The sequence below is a fragment of the Choloepus didactylus genome, chromosome 25 (assembly GCF_015220235.1).
Source record: "Choloepus didactylus isolate mChoDid1 chromosome 25, mChoDid1.pri, whole genome shotgun sequence".
NCBI lineage: Eukaryota > Metazoa > Chordata > Mammalia > Pilosa > Megalonychidae > Choloepus > Choloepus didactylus.
The window spans coordinates 3428667-3447384 of NC_051331.1; the positions used below are offsets into that span (position 1 = coordinate 3428667).

Genomic DNA, 18718 nt, shown 5'->3' on the forward strand with positions numbered 1-18718 from the left:
CCCATGGGCTGGAACAGGCCTTCGGGAGATCTCGTTGCTTGGCGCCTGCTCCCCTCCTCTGTCCGAGCCTGTAGAGCTGGCAGCAAGGGAACCGGGAGAAGGTGCCAAGCCCAGGGCCTTGCCCCTCTCTCCTTCTCCCTAGCACGGCCGGTCTTACCAGTCGGTCAGGGACCTGAGAGTCCCCTGTGGTGGTCACCAATAGCCGCAGAGCTGTCACTGTGAGGAGGGGCAGGGTTTGCCGGATTAGCCTCAGTCTACCTCTCCTGGGAATGGGCAGAGTTTGCTGGTGTCTGAGCTACCCGGTCTCTGGGCCTCTCCTGGGATGGGCCTGGTTTAATGACCCTTGGTCTCGGCCTGGGAGGGACAGGATAGGATGGGGCAACCCCCGAGGTGCCATTGAGCTTGACTCAGGGCAATCTGCTCACCCACACCCCAACCCCCCATGCTCCGCCTCCCACCCGCAGCTCGGCGAGGGGCAGCCCGCCATCCACCGCTGAACTTTGACCGTGGCCGTCCAGCGCCGTGGCCCGTGTCCTTCCTGTGACGTCTACATCTGCTCCCCGGGTGCTGGAGCCGCACAATGGCGGCCTGGGGTGTCCTTTGGATCCTGCTCGGATTCCTCCTGTGGTTGGAGCCAGGGACAGGTGGGTCAGCGGGCAGGGGCCTGCTGCCAGGGCTCACGGTATTGCAGGATTGTACTGCCGTCCACTGTGTGTCCGGCCCTGGGCCCAGCTCTCAAGGAATCTCCAGTCTGGAGACACAGATGCTCTCCGCCTTGTAGGGGCAGGGCAGGGCTAGAGGGACCTGGGCCCAGAGCAGCAAAGCCAGGAAGGCTTCCTGGAGGAGGGGGCCTCAAGAGAGGACAGGAAGAAGGAGAATTTTGCTTGGCGGGAAAGCAGGACAGGGAGTCCCAGGCAGAAAGAGAGAAGAACGGTGTTAGAGAGTTATGGCAAGGAAGCGTGTGAACCGGAAACTCGGATGCTAGAAAGTAGAGTGTGGGGATCAAGACTTCCTGGGCAATGTTCTTCCTGGCTGAATGACGTCAGGCAGGTTGCTTAACCTCTCTGTGCTTCAGGTGCCTCCTCCATAAAGGGAGGCTGTCTGGACCCACCTCATATGCTGCTGGGGAGACGAAGTGAGCTCAGTTACGTGAATTGCTTAGAAAGGGGCGGCTGGCAGGGGGGTAGTTAGGAGTCCTCTCAGACCCCCCAATCCCACACATCACCAAGAACCGTCTGTCTTCCCAGAGGGACTCGGCCCCTTCCCCCCACCTGGCTGCGGCACCTCCACCACTCACCTCCACACGGTCTCCCCTTCTCTACCCTTCCCTCCCCACCCCACCCAGCCTGCCCAAACCCACTCTCCACACGGCAGTGAAGGGACACACGCCGGCCCGGCCCTGGCCCCCTCCTGCTCCTAAACTTGCCGTGACTCCCCGGTGTCCCCAGGTGGTCTCAGCTCCTCGGCCCAGGGTCTGGTGCATCGGGAACCCCTGTGGTCCGAGGGCCACAGTTTCCTCAACTCCACAAGGACAGTGTTGGGGGTCACAAGGGCATCAGATGCCAGAGACGGACCGCTGAGGGCATTGAGGGGATGTGGAATCAGGGGGGACTGGAGGCATGGAGAAGGTGTGGAACTGGGGGGCTCGGGGCATTGTGAAGGTGTGGAACTGGGGGGCTGGGGACATAGACAAGGGGTGAATTGGGGGGCTGGGAGCATTGAGAAGGTGTGGAATTGGGGGACCAGGGACATTGAGGAGGTGTGGAATTGAGGGGGCTGAGGGCATAGAGAAGATGTGAAATGGGGGGGGCTGGTGGCATTGTGGAGGTGTGGAACTGGGGGGGCTGGGGGCATAGAGAAGATGTGGAATTTGGGGGGCTGGGGGCATAGAGAAGGTGTGGAATTGGGGGGCTGGGGGCATTGAGGAGGTGTGGAACTGGGGGGCTGGGGACATAGAGAAGGTGTGGAATTTGGGGAGCTGGGGGCATTGAGGAGGTATGGAATTGGGGGGCTGGGAGCATTGAGAAGGTGTGGAATTGGGGGGCTGGGGGCATTGAGGAGGTGTGGAATTGGGGGGCTGGGAGCTTTGAGAAGGTGTGGAATTGGGGGCGCTGCTTAGGGGCAGGTGGGGCTGGGCCCTGGCTAACGCCCTCCCTGTCCCCGCAGCCGCCCTGCCTCTGCTGATGGACTCTTTCATCCAGGCCCTGGCTGAGCTCGAGCAGAAGGCACTGGCAACCAAGGCCCCCCACACCTTGGCGTGGCTGCTGTCAGCCCAGGACTCCGGCCCCCAAGATCCCCTCCGTGACTTCCTGCTGCAGGTACGGAGCCTCAAGGCCGCCGAGCCGGATGCCCAGCCCCTGAGCCCAGAGCTGCAAGGCCTGATGGAGGAGGTGGCCCGACACCGCATTGAGGATGGGCAGGAATATGGGGTGATGCTGGCACCCGACGGCTCAACCGTGGCCATGGAACCTCTGATGGCAGGGCTGGAGGCAGGGCTGCAGGGGCACCGGGTCATAGACTTGCCTTTGGAGAGCACGAGCTCCCCTGGGGAGGTTGAAGGCACCTCTCCGGATGTGGAAGCTGCCTTGCTGGACGCCAAAGCCAAGTCCCCAACCAGTGTGGACAGCCTCCTGGCAGTCACCCTGGCCAAAGACCTGGGCCTGGCCTTCCTCCAGAGCCACCCAGGACTGGGGGCTGAGGGCTGCTGGGACCAGCTCTCTGCACCCCAGATCTTCACCCTCCTGGACCCCAAGTCATCAGCTCTCACCACGGCCTTCCTCAATGGCGCCATGGACGGGGTGCTCCTTGGAGACTATGTGAGCCAGAGCCCCAATCCCCAGCCACCCCTCAGCCACCTGCTGAGCCAGTACTATGGAGCTGGGGTGACTGGGAAGCCGGGGTTTCGCAGCAATTTCCGACGGCAGAATGGGGCTGCCCTGATCTTGGCCCCCACGCTGACCCAGCAAGTCTGGGGGACCCTCACCTTGCTACAGAGGCTGGAGCCAATGCACCCCCAGCTGCAAGGCATGAGCCAAGAACAGCTGGCTCGAGTGGCCACCAATGCCAGCAAGGCATTCACTGAGGCTTTCCTGGGTGAGAAGGACCCCCACCCTTGACCCTCCCTGAGACAGAGACACCCAGTTCCATGAGCTCAGGGGCAACTGGGACCTGGGACGCTCTGAGAGGGCAATGAAGGGGTGTCATGCCTGGGGTGCATCAGGGAAGCTGCACAGGTGGGAAATGCTGAAGTCGGGTATTGAAGGATGAATAGGAGTTCGTGTGCACACACACACACATGCACACATAAAGTGAGGAAGAGGGCATTCCCAGTGATGGACTTAGTCTACGCAAAGGACAGAGATGTGAGAGTCAAAGAGAAAATTCAGCACTGTGGTTAAGAGATTGAGCTTGGGACCTGGGTTCTAGAGGAAGTTCGATCTGTTACCCCTTGTGCAACTTTAGATGAGTTGCTTCACGTCTCTGAACCTCACTTTCTTCAGTGAACTGAGGGTACATTGTCACTATCTCTTGGATTTGTTGGATGCTTTAATAAGATGAAGTATGGAGCTCAATAAACCGGAGCTAGGGCCCCTCCTAGGGTTCAGGGCAGGGCCCAGAGCCTGGGTCCCTGGGTTGTACAGGACATTGAAGAGTGAGTGAAAATTCCAAACGTTATCCTGAAAGTGGTGGGTGTTAGGGACATGTTACACTTGGTTAAGTTAGATCGCAGGAGAGACCAGTGTGGGGTGAGACTGGACACCACCACCCCCCAAATCTGAGAGGAGGCTGGAGAGAGGGTCCATGTGTGCACCCCAGTGGGGGTGCAAGCGGCAGGCGGAGGAGCGCATGCCGACCCCAGCCCTTCACCCCCCTTCCCCACAGGGTGTCCGGCCATCCACCCACGGTGTCGCTGGGGCGCGAGGCCGTACCGGGGCAGCCCGACTCCGCTGCGCCTGCCGCTCGGCTTCCTGTACGTGCATCACACGTACGTGCCCGCGCCCCCCTGCACCGAGTTCTCAGGCTGCGCCGCCAACATGCGCTCAATGCAGCGCTTCCACCAGGACACGAATGGCTGGGACGACATAGGCTACAGGTGGGCGGGGCATGGGTGGGCGGAGCCAGGGACTAGGCGGGGCGTGGGTGGAGGAGGAGCTTGGGTGGGGTGGGACCAGGGTGGGATGGGGCGGGGCCTGTGGGACAATTGGGTTGGGGAGGGAACTAGGGCAGGGGGCGGGGCCTGGACGAGGGGCGGGGTCTGGGATAGGGTATGGGGCGGGGCAGTGCTGGGGCTTGGCCCAAGGCCCAAGTGGGCTCTGAACTGCGCAGAAACTAGACTTGAGACAAAGTGGGGGGGGTGGGGGGGGGCAGAAAGAGGGCGTGGCCAGAGAGAAAGGGGCCGTTCCTGGGGGGTAAGTACTTGGTGGGAGGAATTTGGCGCGGGGCTGGTCCTCGGCATAGGAAGGCGAGATCTTGGGGTGAGGGGGGTCCAGGGGCGGGGCGGGGCCTCCGTCATGACGCAAGGTGCCCCGGCTCCCTCCCCTCTGCAGCTTCGTGGTGGGCTCCGACGGCTACGTGTACCAGGGCCGCGGCTGGCACTGGGTGGGCGCGCACACGCGCGGCCACAACTCCCGCGGCTACGGCGTGGCCATCGTGGGCAACTACACGGCGGCGCTGCCCACCGAGGCCGCGCTGCGCACCGTGCGCGAGGAGCTCCCGCGCTGCGCGCTGCGCGCCGGCTTCCTGCAGCCGAACTACTCGGTGCTCGGCCACCGCCAGCTCGTGCGCACCGACTGCCCCGGCGACGCGCTCTTCGGCGTGCTGAGCACCTGGCCGCACTTCGCCGCCGTGAGTCCGCAGCCCCTCTGGCCCTTGCCTCTAACCCGCTGAGCCCGCACAGCCTCAGCCAGGGGCCCTGAGCCCCCTTGCACCCTGCTTCACCGGCCACCTGGACCCTGTTGGCAACTCCCTCTTCCCCTGATCTCTGCCCACACGGCCCCATCCTGGCCTGCATGACCTATACCCAAGTCATAGCCCTTCTGCCTGCACAATCTCATCCCAGCCCACTCAACCTTGGTCTCATCCCTGCCCCCTGACTCCCACAATCATGCCTGGACCCAGCCAGCACAACCTCATGCTGCCTGCACACTGTCAGTCTGTTCCATGATGCTACAGATCTGCAACGCTGGCCTGAATCTGCTTCATACCCACCCCCTGGCATTGGGGGCCCCCATCCCACCCACCCTCCCCCAGCCAGGGTCCCACCCTGGGGAGGGCATGCCCACAGCCTCCCCACCCCAGCCTCACACACACTTGTTTTTTTCAAGAATGTGAAGCCAAGAACTACCAGAAGGGCCCCTTGGAGACCCAGGAGGCAGCCACCCCCAATCCTGCCAGCCGCAGACCTCCAATAAAGAGACCTCAGACGGAAAACCTGGGTGCATGTGTCATTTGCATCTTTGGGTGCCCTCAGAGGCAGAACCTAACACAAGAATTCCAGTGCAAGGAGTTTATTAGGGAGGCGATCCCAGGAAATAGCAGGTGGGGGGTGAGGAAGTGAGCCTGGGAAGGGAAGGCATGTGTTATCAAGCAAGTCCCCACCGTGGGCCACTGGAGTTCAGTCCTGCGGGGGGCCTCCAAGAGATGGTGTAGAACACACACCTCAGAGTCATCCCACTGGAGGGAGAGGGGTTGGGGACTGATCCATGAGCTCCGGTCAGTCATTGGCCACTCTCAGGGAAGTGTTTGCACTTTGGAGCTGCTTCACTCAGGCAGCCTGCACCCCAGTTGCCAGACGAAGGCAAAATTGCTGGTTCTGGGAGTTGCAAGTGGGGCTAGTGTGCAGTGAAGCAGTACAGCTGGGGGGACATAGCAGAACCCTGAGAGGCTCTATGCATGTGTGCAATAGGTGACCTGGACGGGATTGAATGCAATAGGTGTTCTCAGGTGTGTGTGTGTACCTGTCTGCACACAGACTGCTCCAGGGCAAGGGTCTTTGGCCCTTGGTAAAGACCCCTCCTCCTCAGGACGCACTATGGAATGCACAGTGCCCATTGCAAAATGAAAATGTGAGGCTACAGTTTCCAAAATTAAGAATTCCATGACGATGACAGCAGAGCTGTAAACCGAGCGTGGATACTTTGGAGCCTGACACCCTGAGCCTGCACAGTTCACCAGCTGGTGAGGCTGGCCCTATCCCTCCCCAGACCCCACCCATTCTGGTCATCCCTGCCTTTGCATAAATTTTTCCCTCTACTTGGAATGAACCTTCTGTGGCCAGCTCCTTCAGGTTGCAAATATCACTGCCTCAGGGAAGCCCTCCCTGATTTTTCCCATGCAAAAAGCATCACTTCTGCTCCAGCCTCCACTCAACCTGTTTAGTTCCCCCTTTGCTTCTCCAGCACCCAGCACAGAGTAGGCTCAGAAAGCACTTGTTAAATAAACAGAGGATCACATCATGAACCTTTTGAAACTGACATTATATCCTGTTGTATAAATGAGGAAACCGAGGCTCAGAGAGAGGAAGTGACATGCCTGAGGTCATAAAGAAAGGGGCCAGCTGGCACTCAAACCCACACCTGTCCGGCTGCTGGGACAGAATCCTGCTCACACTGACTCATTTGTTTCTCAGAACTGCATTTGCCCACTTCTTTTTTCAAGTAAACAGTCATCGAGGTATAACAGACCCAGAAAAGGACACGACAAGTGTACAGCTCAATGAATTTTCACAACAAAACACACCCATGTAACCAGCCCCCAGCTGAAGAAATAGAAAATTTAAATATATCTTGTGTGCATTTCACCTCGAGGAAAAACAAAAAAACAGAAATAAAACATGATCAGTTCTCAGAATTCCCCCTCAGGCTTCCTCCCCAATCACTAGCCCCTCCAAAGGAAGCTGCTCCCCTTTGTAATCCATAATTTTGCCTGCTTTTGAACTTTATATAAATGGAACCATGCAATTGTGTGGTCTTCATCGTCTGACTCTTTTTTTTTTTCGCCAGCACTGTGTTTGTGATTCATTCAAGTTCAATCATTCACTTATTTGTTCCTTTTCATTGCTGTATAATATTCCCTTACCATGAAGAGACCACAATGCATCCGTTCTACTGTGCATGGGTACTTGGGTTGTTTCCTGTCTGGAGCTATTACAAAGCCTGCTAGTAGGCATGTCTGTTGGGTGAACACCTAGCAAGAGCTGCATGTGAAATTTTAGTAGATCATGCCTAACAGACTTCCAATAATGGTGACTCAGTCTACACTCCATCCAGCCGTGGATGAGAGTTCCAGATCCTCGAGCTTCTCTCCAGCATCTGGTCAGCATGTGCCCACTTTGCAGAGAAGGCAACTGAGGCTCTGAAGGGGCATGTGCTGGCCGGGAAGGGGTTCTGGGTTTCCGGCCAGCAGTCTGCTCTCCACCGCCTCTCCCCTCCGCATCCTGCACCCACTATGCCCTCCCAGCTGGCTGCGGGGTGGGACAGACAGGGTCACGTGGATTTGGGTTCAGTGGGAGGAAGCCAGGCAGGGCGCAGACGACTGCTGATTCCGGGGCTGGTCAGGAAATCCAGGTAAGGGCGCATTTGTGGGGAGGGAGTGCGTGTGTCCCCTCAGGGGTGTCCCTGGAGCAGGGCTGAGTGGGGAGGAGGCCAAGATGAGGCCGACATGTGGGCAGACACCAGGTAGAAACGACACCCTCTTGTCCCCCAGGAGCACCCTCATCATGGACCCAACATCGCCGAGCCAGACCTCCCAACCCCAGCCCGCGGTCCCCTCCTCCTCTCTGAGCTCCTACCGCTGGCATACAGGGGGTAGTGGAGAGAAGGGGGCTGGAGGGTTCCGTTGGGGCCGCTTTGCGGGCTGGGGAAGGGCACTAAGCCAGCCGGAATCCACAGTCAGCAGCCAGCCAGCCCCACGCTCGCTGTTCCGCCGTGTCCTTTCTGCGCCCCCAAAGGAGCCACGGATCAACCGCCTCCGGCTATCCAAAACCCTCTGGGGGAGGCAGAAGAGCCCACTGCTGGAGCCAGAGCCGGAGCCAGAGCCGGAGGCCCCAGGTACATAGCTACCCTGCCCCAAGCTCGGCTCGGCCGGGCTGGGAGGCCGGATGCTTAGGTTCTGTCTGCCTCCTGAGCATCAGCCCTACAGACACAGGAAGTTGTGGGGAGTGCAAAAGCTCGGCAGGAAGCGGCTGGGGCCCGGCTGCCCTCTTCCCTCTTTCCACCTTAAACCAAGCCTGGGGGTTTGGTGGGCAGGGGTGGGCGAGGGAGGGAGTAGCCAGGGAGCTGTGAGCCAGGGGCCCAGCCTGCGGAAGGGAGAGGGAATAGAACTACAGTGGTCATGTCCAGATGCCAAATGGCTCTCAGCCCTGTTGGGTCTGTCCTAACTAATGGCCCAGGTTCAGCCCATGCTGCCTGGATATCCATCTCAGCTGCTTCCTGCTCTCCTGCCCTCCAGGCTCTGTTTACCTCAAGCCTCAGTTTACCAGTCAGTTAAAAGGGATCTCTACTTTGAGGGGTATATTATTTCATTCATTCATATGCTCTCATGCATTCAAGCAGAAGTTTGTTGAGCATCTACTGTGTGCCAGGCCCTGATGTGGGTCCTGAGGACACTCAGGGAACAAGAGAGGAGAAGCTCCCTGCCCTGAGAAGTGGATCATGTAGTGGAATGACAGAGAACAAACAAGTGAACAGGACCATGAGAGAAGGGGCTAAAGTGACACGGAGAGATCAAGGAGGGTGAGGGAAGTCTTCAGGATTATAACTCATGAATGTAGCACAAGCCCAGGGCCAGAGTATTTTAAGTAACCACTCAAGAAATAGGAGTTGGCATTTTTTGCCCCTTTGTTATAAAACAGGCAAGACAGTAATCTATGAGGGTAGATTCAACCCTTTAATTTCCTGGAAGCTTGTTTAAATCCTCACCACTCATGTTTCCACTTTGCAATTCAACCTCCTCCAGGGTATGGGGTATCCCCTACTTGTAGGAGCCAGGGAGAGCTCTCTAGCAAGCACTGCTGCTTCCTCCCTGTTCATACACCTACCATGGTTCCCCACTGCTCCCGAGATTACAACTCCAGCTCCTCCAACTGGCCTCCCCAGCACCAAACTTCTCCCAGACCTTCCCCTCCAGCCTCTGAGCCCTCCTTGCCCGTCACTTTATCTTCCTGGACTTTGTCATCTCCCAGCCTCTGCTCAGGCTGATCCTGCCACCTTCCCCTCCGTCTCTGCTTGTCAGAATGCCAGCGGCAAACTCACTCCCTTACCCCTTGCTCCATCACCTCCTCCTGCCTTGAACTCTTCTGTTCCTATATCACAACTTTGGACACTTCCTGCCTTAGATTATTTATTTATGTAAGGGACACAGGCTGCTGGCTTGTGTTTTAACCTCAGACCTACCCACTGTCTTGGTTAAGAGACAGAATGCTTGTGCCTGATGACGGGATCAACCACTTAGGAGCTGTGTGACTCTGGACAAGTCACTCAGCCTCTCTGGGCCTTGATTTCCCCCTCAGTAAAATGAGGGTTTTAACAGCCCTTCCCTTTTGGGCTGCTGGAGGATCCCATGAAAGAACACATGTGGGCACTGAGTAGGTGGGCAGGATCAGTGGGTCAGTGGGGATCCCTGGACAGTGGGTGCCAGGCCTGAGAGGGTGGCCCGAGGGAGAAGAAAGGGTTCCCAGTTTCCCCAGTACCTCCTCCTCTGCCCAGCACCGGAGCCGGAACCAGAGCCCCCCGCCCCACAGATCCCCGAAGCCCCCGCACCTGATGTTCCCGTCTGGGACATTGGGGGCTTCACCTTCCTCGACGGGAGGCTGGTACTGCTGGGAGGTGATGAGGAGGTGAGGCGGGGCACTGGGGCAAGGGAAGAGGGGAAGGGAGGGGGATGGGACAGCGGCAGGGGTAGGAGGGAGGGCAATGGGAAGCTGTTTGCCCCTCCCTCTGGCTGCCTACCTGCCTCCCCTCTCTGACTGTCCACTCCAATGGAGGAGTAGTGTCCTCGCCGGCCCCGGGTGGGGAGTGCCAGCTCCGAGGGTAGTATCCAGGTAGCCATGGGGAACTTCAGAGATCCAGGTAAGCTTGAGGGGTGGGGAGGGCTAGGGCATTTGGGAGTCTTTTAAAGGGGCAGAATATAAGATGATGCTGACCTCCCATCCCTGGTCCCCTGCAGATCGGACCCCTGGAAGGACCGAAGCGGAGGTGACCGGTCCCAACCAGGTCCACAACGTTCGGGTGAGGCAGCCAGTGGGGGTAGGGGAGGTTGGGGGGAAGAACAAAGACTCCCAGACCCTCAGAGCTGAAAGGGGACTCTTACCCTGTGACTTGGGCAGATCATGGAGCTAATTAGAGAAACTCTCAATGGAGAATGCAAGGAAGCATCTAGTAGTTGCTTTAGAAATGGGAGCTGTTGGTTGCCCTTATTATTCCTGTTAATGCAACCTGAGCTTGTGGTCCTCTAAGACCTGCAGATCCTACCGAGACCCTTGAGGGAGGGAGGGAGCACAGGGTTCTGCCCAGCTGACATCCCCTTCTCCACAGGGGCTGCTCAAGAGGCTGAAAGAGAAGAAAAAGGCCAGGACAGAGCTGGGGGCCAATGCCTCCCGAGATGGGTAAGGGTCTATGGTGCCTTGTCTCCCTCCCCCTCCTCTGAGTGCCTTTCCTTCTGACCTTCACCCAAAGCTCCCTGCTGCCACTGAGAGACCCTAGCACACCACCCCCCCCGCCTTCAGTTGAGGGGTGGGGGTGGGGGGGCAGAGCCTGATCTGATCATTCTAAAACAGGAGCTAAATCAACACCCTAGAAGAAACGACCCTTGAGCGGATATTTGAAGGCTGAGTGGAAGTTAACCAAGCCAAGAGGGGTGGGAAAAGCATTCCAGGCAGAGGGAACAGAAAGTGCAAAGGCCCAGAGGCAGGAGGGATCTTCGTATATTCAAGGGACAGAAAGAAGGACAGCTTGTGCCTGGAACTCAGAAAGTGAGGGACTGAGTGGAAGGAGATGAGGTCAAAAGGTGATAGGGGCCGGACCACTCAAGGTCAAGTAAGACACTGTCAGGAGTCCCGGGTTTATCCTGAGAGCTGGGGCAGCCATGGTGGGGCCAAGGCAGCGGAAGGGAGGAATCCAATTTCCGTTCAAGTCCCTCCTGACCTCTCTCCCACCCTTCAGGCTTGGGGTGGGGGGTGGGGAGAATGGCCTCACTCACTCCCATCCTCCTCAGCCCCCCCAGTGCTCTGGGCTCCAGGGAATCGCTGGCCACACTCTCTGAGCTGGACCTCGGCGCCGAGACGGATGTGCGCGTCTGGCCGCTGCACCCCAGCCTGCTGGGGGAGCCTCACTGCTTCCAGGTCAGCGCTGGCAACCCCCCACCTCGGCAACACCCCAGACCCTTTGGCTCGATCCCTGGCCTCAACCCCAGCCGGGGGATCCCCCGCCCCAACAGGTAACATGGGCGGGCGGGAGCCGCTGCTTCTCCTGCCGCTCGGCCGCGGAGAGAGACCGCTGGATCGAGGACCTTCGCCGGCACTTCCAGCCAAGTCAGGTTAGTGTCCCGCAAAAGCTGGACGCGCGGGGGCCCCGCCCACACCCAGGGCCCCGCCCTCTCCAAACCCCGCCTGCGCCCTAACCACGCCCCCGAGGCGCGCCTGTCCTGCCCACCCGTCTGGCAGCAGCTCCCGTACCAATCCCTCCGCTTCTCCCCCATTACCCGTCCCTTCTTCTCAGACCCAGCCCCATTCGCACCCAAAGACCCAAACGCTCCCACTGCGCGGCTGTTTCTCCAGAACCTGGAGCCCCATATCTCAGGAAGGCCCCAGAAAAGCTGGAGGGCTGTCATGGAGTCACATCGGGACCCCCGTGGCCCCACCCTCTTCCCCCAGCGGCCCCCGGATCTCTCTGGGGACAGGGCGCTCAGGATTCGAGGCCTCCTCTCTGCGCCCGCGGCGCCCTGCCGTTGAGCGCTGGCGCCCCCCCAAAACGCTACCCCACTCGCGACCCCATCCCGTCCCCAGGACAACGCGGAGCGGGAAGAGACGTGGCTGAGCGTGTGGGTGCACGAGGCGAAGGGGCTGCCCCGAGCGGCGGCGGGGACGCCCGGCGTGCACGCCGAGCTGTGGCTGGACGGGGCGCTCCTGGCGCGCACGGCGCCGCGGGCCGGCCCGGGCCAGCTCTTCTGGGCCGAGCGCTTCCACTTCGAGGCGCTGCCGCCCGCGCGGCGCCTGTCGCTGCGGCTGCGCGGCGCGGGCGGGGGGGGCGCTGCGCTGGGCCGCGTGACGCTGGCCCTGGAGGAGCTGGACGCCCCCCGGGGCCCCGCCGCTGGCCTGGAGCGCTGGTTCCCGCTGCAGGGGGCGCCGGCGGGTGCGGCGCTGCGGGCGCGGGCCCGGGCGCGGCGCCTGCGAGTGCTGCCGTCCGAGCGCTACAAGGAGCTGGCCGAGTTCCTCACCTTCCACTACGCGCGCCTCTGCGGGGCACTGGAGCCCGCGCTGCCCGCACAGGCAAAGGAGGAGCTGGCCGCCGCCATGGTGCGCGTGCTGCGGGCCACCGGCCGGGCGCAGGTGAGGGGCCGCGACGGCGCGGACACGAGTGACCTGGGACCCGCTGACCGCGCGCTCCTGGCGGGGTCTGGGGAGGCTGTTGGCTCCGGGCCGGAGAGATCCAAGTGTGAGAGCTGGGTCTGAGCATCACCTTGAGGGGCGGGGCAGCTTCGAGGGGCGGGGCCTGAACGTCACCTGTGAGGGGCGGAGCCTGAGCTCCAGCTGCTAGGGGCGGGGCTTGAGGGCGGGCAGTTTTCAGGGCGGGGCCTGAGCTGGGCGTCAGCTCTCAAAGGCTGAAGTTTCCACTGTGAGGGGTACGAAGGGGGTCGATTCTCAGTTAAGAGCCCCAGCTATGAGGGCGGGACCTGATTCCCAGCTGTAAGGGGAAGGCCCAGGGCCGGAAGTCCCCCTGGTTCAGTCTCCATCCCGCACAACCGTGACTGTCATCCTTCCCCCTTGCCCAGGCATTGGTAACAGACCTGGGCACCGCCGAATTGGCACGCTGTGGGGGCCGTGAGGCACTGCTGTTCAGGGAAAACACGCTGGCCACCAAGGCCATCGATGAGTACATGAAGCTGGTGGCACAGGATTACCTCCAGGAGACCCTAGGTGAGCTGGGGCAGGGGGTGTCAGAGGCCTGCTGGGTGGGAGATCTAGGGGCCCCTGGGTAGCCTGAAACTCTGGTGGTGTGGTCACCCTGGGAGGCACCGGGATCCTGGGGGAGGGAATTGGGGGCTCTCCGAGATGATAGGTGTCTCTGCGGTGAGTTGGCAGTAGAGTTGGAGAGCTGAGGGTGGTGGGTTTGGGTAGTCACAGGCCCCGGCCCCTGTCCAACTGTGCTGGGCTGCAGGGCAGGTCGTTCGCTGTCTCTGTGCTGGCACCGAGGACTGCGAGGTGGACCCCAGCAAGTGCCCAGCCCCGGAGCTGCCCCAGCACCAGGCCAGGCTGCGAGCTGGCTGCGAGGAGGTCTTCCAGAATATCATCCATTCCTATGAGTGAGAAGTAGGGCCCCAGCACCCAAGCTCACCCCCACCTCTCTGCTGCTGTGCTGACCTTGACCCCTGATCAGGGTTGCCAGATAAAATACTGGATGCCCAGTTCAAGTTGATGCAATATTTGGAACATTTGTATACTAAAAAACTACTCATTGTTTATCAGAAATTCAAGTTTAACTGGGAATTCCAAATTTTCATCTGTTAAATCTGGCAACGCTACCCCAGTGCTACACCACCTGAACCCCGGTTAACATGGCACCCTCAATTCCAGATGTTGCCAAACCCCCAGTCCCATGACTCCTGGCCTAAAATGACCCCATACCCTAAATTCCATGCCAATTGATCACAGGAAACCTAGAACTCCAATCCCTTGACCTCTGGCCCTAAGTGAACCTGTATCCCTAATCTCATTTCACCCTGAATGTGGATCCCAGACTTCTGACTCTAGAGGCCCCTGTACCCCCAGTCACACCCCACTACATACAGATCATGTGTTCTTGTGTCTGATTGTAGCTACAACCCAAGCTCATGATCTCTGTCCCCGTACGACCCTATACCCCCAACTGCAAGATTTTGACACTGGGGTTCTTCATTACTACACCATAAACCCTGATGCCAAGTGAACCCAAGAACCCAAGCCTCATTATCTCATTGTCTCAGATGCCCCCAATTCAGGAACCCAGACCTTATGACCTTGACCGCGCCTGACACTTTGGCCCCTACTTTCTCCCGCTGACCAGTGTCTCTTTCGCCCCAGCTGGTTCCCAGCAGAGCTGGGCACCGTGTTTGCAGGCTGGCGGGAAGCATGCAAGGCCCGCGGCTCCGAGGCGCTGGGCCCGCGGCTGGTGTGCGCCTCCCTCTTCCTGCGGCTCCTGTGTCCCGCCATCCTAGCACCCAGCCTCTTTGGCCTGGCACCAGAGCACCCGGCACCCGGCCCAGCCCGCACCCTCACGCTGATCGCCAAGGTCATCCAGAACCTCGCCAACCGTGCCCCGTAGGTGCTGGGAGGCTGTGGGGAGGGACGTGCTGGGGGAGTGTGGGCGCCAGGTGTCTGACCTGGCCCCCACCCCAGGTTTGGGGAGAAGGAGGCGTACATGAGCTTCATGAACAGCTTTCTGGAGGATCATGGGCCTGCCATGCAACGCTTCCTGGACCAGGTGGCCAGGGTGGACGGGGACTCGGCACCCCAGGGTTACCACGGCAGCAGCGACCTGGCTCACCAACTGGCGGTCCTGCATGCCCAGCTCTGCACCATCTTTGCTGAACTTGACCAGGTAGGGCCTGAGCCCCAAGCCCCGGGCGGCAGGTGGGGAGGCAGGAAGGTGGGGAGCCTCTGGCCCCCCAGAGCCTGCTTGGCATCCTCCCTGAATGCCTGGCCAGATGACCCGCGACAGCCTGGAACCGCTGCCCACTATCCTGCGTGCCATCGAGGAGGGCCGGCCTGTACCTGTGTCTGTGCCAATGCGTCTCCCACCACCCCCCACCCAGGTCCACTCCAGGTAACCTGGCCTCCCTCCACTCAGCTCAGGGTCAGACAGAGGTCAGAGGTGGGGATCGGGTCATGTCAGAGGTCACAGAGAGGTCACATCTAGGATCAAAGAGAGAAAGTGACCCCACATGGCCAGAGGCCGGGTTTCTGTCAGAGGTTGAAGATGGGGTCAAATCAGGGGTCAGACTGGGGTTAGATGTAAAGATGCAGCCATCAGTGGTCCAAGACAGGCTTATATGGTAAACTGAGGTCAGGGCCAGTGTCAGTTTGGGTCAGGGATCATGGGTGGGGTCAGAGGTCAGACACCATGTTCTCTCAGGGATCAGACAGTAATCAGAGGTTAAGGAGTGGGTCGGATCAAAGGTCACATTGTGTCAGAGAATGGGTGAGGTTAGATAGGGGTCACAGGTTAGCTTGGGATCACGACAAGGGTCACAGAGAGGATGGTCAGCAGTCAAAGACCTGGCCACATCAGGATCAAAAGGTGTTCCCCTTGGGGACAGGATCAAACAGAAGTAAAAGGTCAGGGGTGGGGTCATTTCTGGTCCGAGGTCGGGATGGGGGTCAGCTCAGGGCCCCGTTGAGAGTCTGAGCCCCCCACCCCCACCCCAGCTTCTCTGTAGGGGAGAAGCCCGGCTTCCTGGCCCCCCGGGACTTGCCCAAGCACACCCCGCTCATCTCCAAGAGCCAGTCCCTGCGCAGCATCCACGGCGCGGGGAGTTGGGCCCGGCCGCGGCCCGACGAGGAGCGGCCCCCGCGGCGGCCCCGGCCCGTGCAGCGCACGCAGAGCGTCCCCGCCGGCCGCCCCGCCCGCCGCCGCGCGTCCGCAGGGTCCCGGCCGCGGCCCAAGGGCTCCGTGCGCAGCGGCCCCGCTCCCCGCTGCGGGCCCGGCGCCTCTGCCTCGCTGCCCCGGAAGCCGTCGGTGCCCTGGCAGCGCCACCTGGACCAGCCGCGGGACGGGGACCAGGCGCCCGGCACGCACCGTCCCGTGGGCAAGGTGAGGTCCGGCCCAGGTCCGCGCGAGGTGGCGCGGGCGGAGAGGCGCAATGGGGACAGTGCTGGGGAAGAGGCTGAAGTCTGGGTTCAAATACTCAGCTCCCCGTGCTGGCTGATCCCGGGCCGAGCCCGGGCCTCTCTGAGCCTCAGTTTCCCCTCTGTACAGCGCAGGTGAGGCCCCCCTACCGAGGAGGGAGGGCCTGGGACAGAGTGGTCAAGGTCTCCGGAAGGAAAAAGAAGGGGCGGGCGGGATGGTGGGTCAGGTTCCGGCTGCCCCATCCCCACAGCTGGCGGAGCTGCAGAGCGAGGTGGCCGCGCTGCGCGAGGAGCACAAGGCGCTGTTCGGCCTCGTGCAGTCGCTGGGCGCCCACGTCCGGGCCTTGGCGGAGCAGCAGGAGCAGCTGCGGGACCAGCTGCGGGACCAGCTGCAGGCCCTGGACGCCCGGCTCGGGGCTGGGTGAGCCCCGTCCCCTCGGGCAGCCCCGCCCCGCCCCCGACAGCCTTCCGGGCCCCGCCCCTCGCTCAGTCCCGCCCCTAGATGGCCCGGCTCTAAATGTGTCCGGGCCCCGCCCCCTAGGGCTGGTTAGGCCTCTCAGGCGCTGCCCTTCAGCCTGGCCACGCCCCCTCTGTCAGCCCCGCCTCCAGGTGGGCTGGGCCAGGCCCCGCTCCCCAAGGCTCCTCTCAGGCCCTGTTACTGGTCCCAGGACTCGCCGAGCCACTCCTCCAAGGGTTGTAGGGGCCGCATTCCAGGGTCTGGTCCCGCCCCTTCATCCGGCTTATTTAGGCCCCGCCCCTACTCTAAGACCCGCCCCCTGGATCCCCGGCTCTCCGCCACCGAGTTGGGGGGGGGGTGCCCTCAGCCTCTGACCTCCCCTGTCCCCCATAGGACCTCGGAGTTGAATCCAGACCTCAGCCCTCCAAGCAGGGAGAGTCACAGGCTGAAGAAGCTGGTGAGACCCCTGCCCAGGCCCCGGGCAGGTCTGGGCGGTGGGGGAGCGAGGGGCGCGGTGCAGCCCTCCCCGGGCTCTGAGCCCACCGCCACTGCCTCCCCAGGAGCGCCCCCTGACTGAGATGGAGAGTACTCAGGTACAGCGGAGGGACGTGGTGCAGTGCCTGCAGTTTCGGCCCAGGGCGGCGGGGTCCGGAAGTCAATCCCTGCCCCTCGAAGCGCCCTGCGCCAATGGAGACACCACCTGAGCCGCCCACCTCGCCCCACGTGGTCCGGGAGCAGAGAGATGGCAGCCCAAGTAGGGTGCGGACACCCCTGCTTCAACCCAATCAACCTGGCACTATGAGGTTGCCCAGTAAAATCTTGATTTCAGTAAAAATCAGTGGTTTCTTTGCCCCTTGGTGTCACCAATAAGAAAGCAAGCCCCCTCCCCCCATTCAGCTCTCCCAGATTCTGCTCTAATTGGGGGTCTCATGGATGGAGCGGTCAATGTAAGCAGATTCTCACCAGCTGTGTGCTCTTTAGGCCTCCATTCTCTCAGAACCTCAGTTTCCTCATCTGTGAAATGGGTCTAAATTTCACTCCATAGTGGAGGACCTGTAGTTAAAGGTGTTCCACAAAAGGCATGTGTCACTGTTCTGGGAAATGCCCACTTCTCAAGGAAGCCCCCACACCTGCTGCCCACCCAGGCCCTGGATGGGAGAATCTTCTTCAGCCCCCACAATCTAAGCTGGCAGGGACTGTGAGCTCCCTCAATGCAGATGGGGTCTGCCAGGTGAGGTGTCTGGGCAGCATATGAAGGGAGGGTGGGTAGGTGTGCATATGGTTGAGCTCTGCGGTGAAGGGATCAGTAAATGAGTGTGGCATTTGAATCATGGCTGGGTGGATGGGTGGGTGAATGGGTGAAGAGTAGGGTGGACAGGACAATAGTCGATAAATGGGTTAGCATGTCCTGGACGTTTGACCTAGTGGGTGAGTGGTTGGATAGGTTAAGTTAGAACAGATGGGTATGTCTGCCTAGAAAAGATCCTCCTCATAGTAGGAAATAAGTGTTTGAATTCACTGAGTAAGTGGTTATGCATATTCTACATACATTTGTTGAGACTCTGAGCAGGGCAGAGGGGAAGCAGTAATGAACCACATATGACCCCATGGAGTTTACCCTCTAGTGGAGGAGACAGGCAAATACATGCAGTTGATGGGTGGGTGGATGGATGGATGGATGGATGGATGGAATTTTGGGTGTTTGGGTGTTAGGGTGGCATGGAAGAGTTGATATAGGCATGGTGCTTGGTTGTATGGATAAATAGGTGTTTGCTGGATGGATGGGCAGGTAGATGGAAGGTGGATGGGATGTTGAGTGGGTATTTGGATGGATGCATAGATAGTTGGAGGGGTAGATGGGTGGTTAGTTGACTGGATGGGTAGATGAGTGGTTGACTGATGGAGCATGTGGATGGATGGGTGATTAGTTGACTGGATGGGTAGATGAGTGGTTGACTGATGGAGCATGTGGATGAATGGGTGGGGAACTGGGCAGGTGGTTGGACAGGTGAGTGGGAGAAGGCCTCAAGGCTTATGATATGTGCATGATGGGGTCGACCTGGAGGCTGTGATCCTGGGGGCTGGGTGGAGAAGGGGGCCTCAGCACTGGGACCTAAGGCTGCTATAAGGCATGGAGGTGCTGAAGTGCATCGTGGAAAAGGGGAGAGATGGGAGTGAACCTTGATGGAAGGCAGCTGATTGGGGCCAGGAGACTGGAGGCT

The 18718-nt window shown here is 60.2% G+C and overlaps 2 protein-coding genes across 4 annotated transcripts; both read left to right on the forward strand.

The window, feature by feature from the left end:
* Positions 1-489: 489 nt before the first annotated feature.
* PGLYRP2 (peptidoglycan recognition protein 2) lies at positions 490-5494 on the forward strand. Of its 2 annotated transcripts, XM_037818381.1 has the most exons (5): positions 490-644; positions 2167-3093; positions 3883-4093; positions 4548-4845; positions 5325-5494. In XM_037818381.1, the coding sequence occupies exons 1-5, from the start codon at positions 581-583 to the stop codon at positions 5409-5411; spliced, it is 1587 nt and encodes a 528-aa protein (XP_037674309.1). In that variant the 5' UTR covers positions 490-580; the 3' UTR covers positions 5412-5494. The 2 variants fall into 2 exon arrangements, with proteins under 2 accessions (XP_037674309.1, XP_037674310.1); XM_037818382.1 differs by lacking the exon at positions 5325-5494 and having other exon boundaries at positions 4548-5233.
* Positions 5495-7413: 1919 nt separating this feature from the next.
* On the forward strand, positions 7414-17331 carry RASAL3 (RAS protein activator like 3). 2 transcript variants are annotated; one of them, XM_037818537.1, is made up of 18 exons: positions 7414-7565; positions 7705-8048; positions 9705-9835; positions 9989-10067; positions 10165-10226; positions 10533-10603; positions 11212-11338; positions 11434-11532; positions 12002-12544; positions 12988-13132; positions 13374-13518; positions 14276-14512; positions 14591-14792; positions 14899-15017; positions 15620-16004; positions 16291-16460; positions 16890-16953; positions 17057-17331. In XM_037818537.1, the coding sequence occupies exons 1-18, from the start codon at positions 7447-7449 to the stop codon at positions 17198-17200; spliced, it is 3186 nt and encodes a 1061-aa protein (XP_037674465.1). In that variant the 5' UTR covers positions 7414-7446; the 3' UTR covers positions 17201-17331. The 2 variants fall into 2 exon arrangements, with proteins under 2 accessions (XP_037674465.1, XP_037674466.1); XM_037818538.1 differs by lacking the exons at positions 7414-7565; positions 7705-8048 and having other exon boundaries at positions 9821-9835; positions 9964-10067.
* Positions 17332-18718: the final 1387 nt, after the last annotated feature.